This window comes from Anser brachyrhynchus, assembly GCF_964034855.1.
Source record: "Anser brachyrhynchus genome assembly, chromosome: 5".
Taxonomy (NCBI): Eukaryota; Metazoa; Chordata; class Aves; order Anseriformes; family Anatidae; genus Anser; species Anser brachyrhynchus.
This window is the reverse complement of record NC_137699.1, coordinates 60,220,097-60,227,008: the sequence shown is the minus strand read 5'-3', so window position 1 is coordinate 60,227,008 and position 6,912 is coordinate 60,220,097. Positions and strand designations below refer to the sequence as shown.

The 6,912-nt window shown below is 49.5% G+C and overlaps 1 protein-coding gene across 1 annotated transcript in view; it reads left to right on the top strand.

Annotated features, from left to right (window-relative positions):
- Positions 1-244: 244 nt before the first annotated feature.
- Positions 245-6,912, top strand: part of MNAT1 (MNAT1 component of CDK activating kinase) — a 124,425-nt gene continuing 117,757 nt past the window's right edge. Inside the window, exon 1 of the mRNA XM_080592853.1 lies at positions 245-402. Coding sequence (XP_080448979.1) covers positions 314-402 — 89 coding nt within the window. The 5' untranslated portion in view covers positions 245-313. The remainder of the gene's footprint in view (positions 403-6,912) is intronic.

Below are 6,912 nucleotides of genomic sequence, written 5' to 3'. Positions count from 1 at the left end.
CGTTATCCCCAATTCCCCCCCCGGTTCACCCCCCCCCGTTACAACCGGAGCTGCTCGGCCCGGCCCCCGCCCAGCCGTGAGGGCAGGTGCTGCCCGCGGCGGCTCGTACCTGCTCGGCCCGGCCCGGCCCGGCCCGGCGGCGCTGCTGGGGGCCGGGGAAGGCGAGGCAAGGCCGGGCCGAGCCGGGCCGGGCCGGGCGGAACGCGCAGGGCGGCGGGCGGGGCCGGCGGGGCCCTTTGGCGGCGGCACCGGGCGGCGGAAGGCGGAAGGAGGGAGGGAAGGAGCTGGGGGGGTGGGGGGGAAGGCGGCGGCCATGGACGACCAGGGCTGCCCGCGGTGCAAGACCACCAAGTACCGCAACCCCTCCCTGAAGCTCATGGTCAACGTCTGCGGCCACACGCTGTGAGTGCCCGGCCTCGGGGCCGCCTCTCGGAGCGGGGCAGCGCCCGCTGGGGCCCGGCCGGGAGCCGCCGCCGGCCCCGGGGGGGGGGGTTGTGAGGGGTTGGGGGGGGAGTTGGGGGGCTGTGGGGGGAGTTGGGGGGCTGTGGGGGGAGTTGGGGGGCTGTGGGGGGAATTGAGGAGCGTTGAGGAGCTGTGAGGGTTTGTGAGGGGCTGTGGGGAGCCGTGGGGGTTTCTGGGGGGCTGTGAGGTGCTGTGGGGAGCTGTGAGGGGTTTTTGGGGGGCTGTGAGGCTCAGGACACGCTGTGGGGTGTCAGGATGCAGGACCGAGAAAGGAAGGGCAAGGCTTCTTGGTTAAACATCTCCTGTGTTCAGTGCGGTGCTTGGATAATTAAGAAATCCTAATCCTGATCTACCTACCTATATATTTATTGGTGTGTCAGTTTTCCTAATGAACGGTGCTTTCTCTGAAGGGTTGATGCTGCTTTAAATAGTGGAGAAGCCTCTTCTGAGCCGGTGCCGCCTGCGTCGTTTGTTCCTTACGTTATCTCTTGTAACAGCAGGGTTGTGACCGCTTCTTTTTCCTTTTCCCCAAAGATGAACGCTTGTATCAGCTGCAGCCGGCAGTGGGAATTAGCTCAGTAATGTATGTCTGCACTCATTCACCTTCGGATCTGGAGGTCTTTCTTCTTTTCCGTGGAAATTGTAAAGGTGCTATTCAAGTTCTTTCTAGGTTTATGTGATAGAAGTTTCCCCCTGCAGTAGCAGCCCTTTCTTTTTTGTTGCCTCTTCATCTTTCCCATGACATTTATGTTGAGATGCTTGTTTTTAAACCACGCGTGAATTACATTTAAAAGACAGCCTGAAACCTTTACTTAACCCTATGTGCACAACCCCTGTAAGCGATCAGGATGAAGGAGCTGGATTGCAACAGAGGGCGTGCGTATGTCTACGTAGTTATGAAATAAAGGGTTAGCTTTAGTGCAGTTCCCCGATCCCATCCTCTGGCCACGAAGCACTTGCACTGCTGCCAGGGGAGGCATGTGGGAGAGCAGCAGATGCTCCCCGGGTCGCGCTGTTGTAGGAGGGGAGCAGCAGGAGTGCCCCTGTGGTGACAGCAGTGCTGGCTGTGTAAAAGTGCAGCGTTAGCTGGAGTTCAAAAGCTAGCAGCCGCGTTTGGGCAAGGCTGCGCAGTTTTAAAATGATGTTTCTATCTTCTGTTCCAGTGAAGATCAAAGGACTAGTGGTCTTCATGATCTTCTGCTTTCAAGCTCCTCCAGAGCCACTTCCAGCAGAGGACAGCATGTTTCAGTTTGTTCTCCTTCTTTGGTTCTCAGAGTTTTCTTTTGTAGCTGAGCTTTGCTTGAGAAAATTAGTCATGTTTTGTGCTTTTCTGGGTCCAGCTGCTGACATCTTCTTTGGGACTGATGTCCCTGCCTTGCTTTCCTTGTTTCTTCCCAGCTGTTCAAGGACTTCCTCTGCTCTTGTTGTCTTCCTTCCAGCTCTTGTTGTTTGCACTTCTGCGTTTGAAATTGTTTTTGTCCAAGGCCAGAGCTGGTCTGAATCTGTGCGGCCCTGGGTTGGGCCAGCCTGGGTGCTTGCCAGGAGGGGTCTGTGCAGAGCCAGACAGACCCTGCCTGGATCCGGTGAGGTCTGCTAGTCCCACCCGCACCTTCCCTGCAAAGGGGGGCTCTGCAGCAGGGAACCACAGCTTTAAAGCTCCACTTTACCCTTGAGGGTAACGTTGAAGTCACTGTGTAAGTAGCATTTCTGGATTTCGTTACCTTCTTTGAAATCAAGGACTCTCCGTCTTGATGTGGTTCAAGCGGGTCACTTTCCCTCTGAAATATCCTTTTAATAACGCCTTTAACGTGTTTTTATTATTACTTCCATATGATGTTACAAAGCCTCCATACTGGAAGTCATTTCTTGGTAACGGGCAGTGTGTTCTCATAATAACTGGTCTCGAAGCTGGAAGCTCAGTGGAGACACCTGCAAGTGAAGTATGAGGGGTAAAAGGAGGCAATTGGCATTTGTTCTTTCATAAATTTACCATGTTTCTGCCACAGGGAAAGAATGTCTAACTTATTTTCAAAGCAAATGAGCCAACATAAATTTGTGGTGGGAATTTACCCTTTTTATAGTAGTTTACTCTTCTTACTGTTGAAGATACTTCTCCCGATTCTTAATCTAAATTTCTTTGCTGTAACTTAAGCATGTAAGAATCCTAACATGCATTTTACCTTGCGAAGCGTTTGTTATACCTCTTTTGCAGGAACATTTTGCGTGCTTTGGGGCCTTTCTCTTTGGTGTTTTCCACACTTAAGTCCTGTTCCTTCAGTGATATTTCACTTACATCGACAGCCCCGGCTTATTTCTCTTCTCGAGGCTTTTTCCCCTTGGTTTGTGTTTTTCTTGGAGTGCTCGGAAATGGACATAATCCTCAGAGTCCTCAGAACCACAGGCAGAGTCAAAATTATTTCATGTGCCTTGCATATGGTACTGGCATTTCATGCATCTCGGTAGGACAGATGAATCTATGCATGTCTTTATTTTTTCCGGCGATATGCGTTGATTTATGCTTGGCTCAAACCCCGGATTCTTTAGCACCTCACCACACAGCATCTCTCTGTGCAGAGCTGTGTTTAACCGTGCTTTCCAAGTTGTTAAGCGGCTGACTGCTCTTACCTGTTTGCTTTATCAAACTCTACATTATTTCAGATGATTTTTGCACTTGCTTCACGTGACTTTAGATTCTGAGCCCGTCCGTCAAAGTGCTTGCAGCTGTCCCAGCTATATGCCGTCTGTTAACTTAAGCAAACAAAACCTTTCTGTCCTGATGTTTTATAATACGCAATTTGTTGACAAGGTGTTGTCTGGGAGATGTTCAAAGTTGTTGCTTGTAGCCGTAAGAAATCAAACTGAGGCGGAGGAGAACACGGAGTTGCCTACAGAAAGTTCCTTGTTAAATAATCTTTATTTCCTTGAGTTACTTTTTATAGTAGTGGAGACTTAAAGAAGATTAGAGCCACATTAATATGCTCGCTACCTATTTTCTCTCTGACTGAAATAATGATAACTTATCTCTGGGTAGGGCTCCTAGCAATCTCTCGGTACTCCAGCATGTCCTGTATTTGTTCAGTTTATATGACTGTCAATTTAAGTGTCAAAAGTCCCACTAAATCAAAACTATATTGCCTCGAGTTGGCATTTCCCTATCTACATTGCTACTCTGTCACTGAAGGAAATTATTCTCCTTTGGTACGGCTTGTTCTTGAACGGCGTGTTGGCTCCTAAGTGCTGTGTTATCTGAAGCACGCGGGAGATAGGTGCTTGTCTGATCCTATTCCAGCATCATCCCGGGGACCGGCGGCAAGCCGGGCTGCTCTGCTCTCCGCTCCCTGCCCGCTCGTTTTCCTGCTCCGTACAGGTAGGTGCTTCTGCCCTTCTTCAGACTTGATGTGGAGAGCAGAGCTGATCTTTGGTAACTGCCTTTCTCGGTTTTCAAAGGGTGTGTATTGTTTCGTCTGCCAGGTTTGGAAACCTTGCAGTACTTTTTTAATGCGGTAACCCGTGAATGTAGTGCAGAGGTGAAGTTTCATAAGTAGCCTGCAGGGCTGTATTGCCTTTATTGTGTTTTCTAGTTGAAGTTTACTGATAAATACTTACGAGACATTGGGTCCTGACTCTGGTCTCTTGGTTTGGGAGGTGTGAAGCACTTGCTCTAACGTGTCTCCCAGTTCTAGCTTGTGTTCCTGCTCCTTTCGTGCTGGTAGCAGCTTCATTAGCCAGTTCATCTCACTTGTGGAAGACTGATGCAGAAAACACCCCGAGTCCTTTGGAGATTTCCTTCCTGTTGAGCCATGGGTTAAAGCACTCCTACTTCAACTGCTCCCTCTTTCACCACGTGCATCCTGGAGGAATATTTTCATATTACCTAGAGGCTTGCCTCCATTAGTTTTTTTCCTAACGCTTTGACCTTTCGTATTTTGTTGTTTGTGCTGTTCTCTTCATCACCTTCAGTTACTTGGAGTTGTACAAAACGGAGAAAGTGCAAAATCTGTTGAATTTCAAGTCATTAACGGGCTTATACTTGGCTGAGATGGCTTGTCAGTACACTTCAGATCTTCTTTTGGGTTTCAGTTAGGTTGTTTTACCGTTAGTTAATTTTCTTTATTTTGCCCTCCTGAAGAATGGCGAGTGGTGCCTTTTCATGCTTTCTGTCACCAAGTTGTTTCTGCTTTCATGTTCTTAGCCAATTCCCTTCCTTTGGTTGGAATAACGCTACAAGAGCCTTCCTTTCATAGCTTTCTTTTCCCACCTCTTGTATAAACAAAGTTAATCTCAAAGTGTTTGAGAACTTCTTGGGCAATGTGTGTCCTGTTTGTTCCTTCTTTTTTTTTTTTGACAGATGCCTGCAGTGAAGGTCCCTGCTGCTCTGAAGTGCTGTGCTTTGGCGATCCTGCTGCTCGTTCTTCTCCCCTTCCCCGCTTTGTCACTTTAAACCTCTCAGATCCGGGGCTGTGGAGTAGGTACTATGTGTTATAGGACCTGTGTTGGCTTCCCATCTCTCTTTTACTGTGCCCTAGACCCTGCCGAGAAATTCATTCTGCATCTCAGGACCTATATGTGCAGACGGCATTTCTTCTTTTCTGTCCTTTGCATATGTTCAGGGAGCCTGACGCAGTGTCTGAGCAGCTCGGAGGCTTCCCCCTTCCTGCTGAGTTCCCGGTGGCCGGAGGGGCTCAGGAATGTGGTCGTGGCCGCTGGTGGCGGAGCAGGGGCCGGTGTGCTGATAAGCAGCACGGTGGAGATAAGGGGTGAGCAGATGAGTGCGGGAGGGTGAAATCGGACGCGGGGTCTCTGCTGTAAACATCCTTCGAGCTGGGCCCCCGCCGTAGTTTATTCCAACGGAACCGCGCCAAGCCGTACGGCTACGGGAATGGTTTTGGGGGGGTTGGTTTTTAGTATTTTCCTTAGTTATTGCTTCTTGTCCAATATCACAAAAAGTGTAAGACCATGTGTTTTTGGCATTAGAGTGCTGTTAAATAAGCCTTTTCCACTATAAATCTTCCCTGTCACCGGGAGGGAGGATGATAAATTAGCAGTTAAAAGTTGTTCTAAGATGGGACTTAGTATGGAAATGCTCGGTTCAGGAATAATGAATGTCTTTTTAAGTTTATTTTCTTAAGTCTAACAGAGGTTCAAGTCATCAGATACTTGGCTTTAAAGATGCTTTTGTGAGGGGGGAAGGCGTGTCTAATAACGGAGCAGCGCTTGATTCAGGTTTTGCAGCGCGTTACTTCCTGAGGTGCAGCGATGGCTTTGCCTTCGTTTAAAGGTTGTGTTCCAGAGCCTGTTGTGCACGCGTGACGATTTTTGACAATTCAGATGGTTCCCAGTGCCTCTTCTGAGTGTGCAGATGCTGGGGGCGTGCTTGCCGACGGAGTTGTAATCCACCTGGCTTCGTCCGAGGCCGTGAATTATCTTTTGCTTGGCCTGCTTGGATTTTTGTTGCCTGTGCAGAGTTTTAGGAGGCAGGGTAAGCATATCCCGGTGATTTACTTACAGAGAGAGGGAAGGAAATGCACCCACCCAAAACTGCATTAAAAGAATGTTAAGGCAGTTGCTACAAACAGGGCTGGGTAAAGAAATTTACTGTTGGCTGTAAACTTGGACCATATGGTCCCCAACAGTCAGGCACAAAAGGCTTAGGTAAAAAAGGAGTTAATTGGGGCTCCTGGCTCAGCTTTGTTGTCCCACTGCCCGCTCCAGGGAGGAGGAGGAGGGAAGCTGGTGTGTAAAGCTCCTTCCTCGGGGCTGGGGTGCTGCTCCAGCTACCGGTGGCCCGTCCCAGCTGGAGGGAGAAAATGCGGATGGTGCCTGCAGGCTGCCAAAAGCAGAGGCGCTCCCTTCCCTCCCTAGTGGCAGCCAGCTGTTGCGCTGTCTCTGCAAAGCGTTCCCTGGGCTTGCCATCTTGGGGAGGCAGGGGCACAGCACCAGAGCAGCCTCTGCATGGAACTGCTGCTCAATTTCTGCTGCTTTGGCCCCTACGGAGTGTTTGGCTTTGTACTCATGTACTGCTGCAATCATAGATGGTGGTTAATGAACTTGCTCGATTATAAACTTTTTTGCTGTTGTCTTCCTGTCCACAAGAGGCTCGGGGAAAGTTGTCTAGGCTCCTGATGAAAATTTAATTCTTCTTCTCCTTTTCCCAGAGGGAGATGTGTTTATTTCTCATTTAATTTTTTAATAAGGCTCCAAAATGAAGACGGCACAACAACGCTTACGATCTCTAGGCCCAGCTTTGTGCCGCTCAGGGGAGACATCAATTCACCAGGTTGTGCCGTGGGGATTGTAATCTGCCCTGCACCCCGTTACGGCTCTTCCGGGGATTCATTAGGGGGTAAGTGAATCCTCGGAGAACTCTAATTGCGGTGCTAACGGCTGCTAAAATGAAGAAACGGGTTTCATTATTTGCTTATTTATTTTAATGTTAGGAGCATTCGGAGT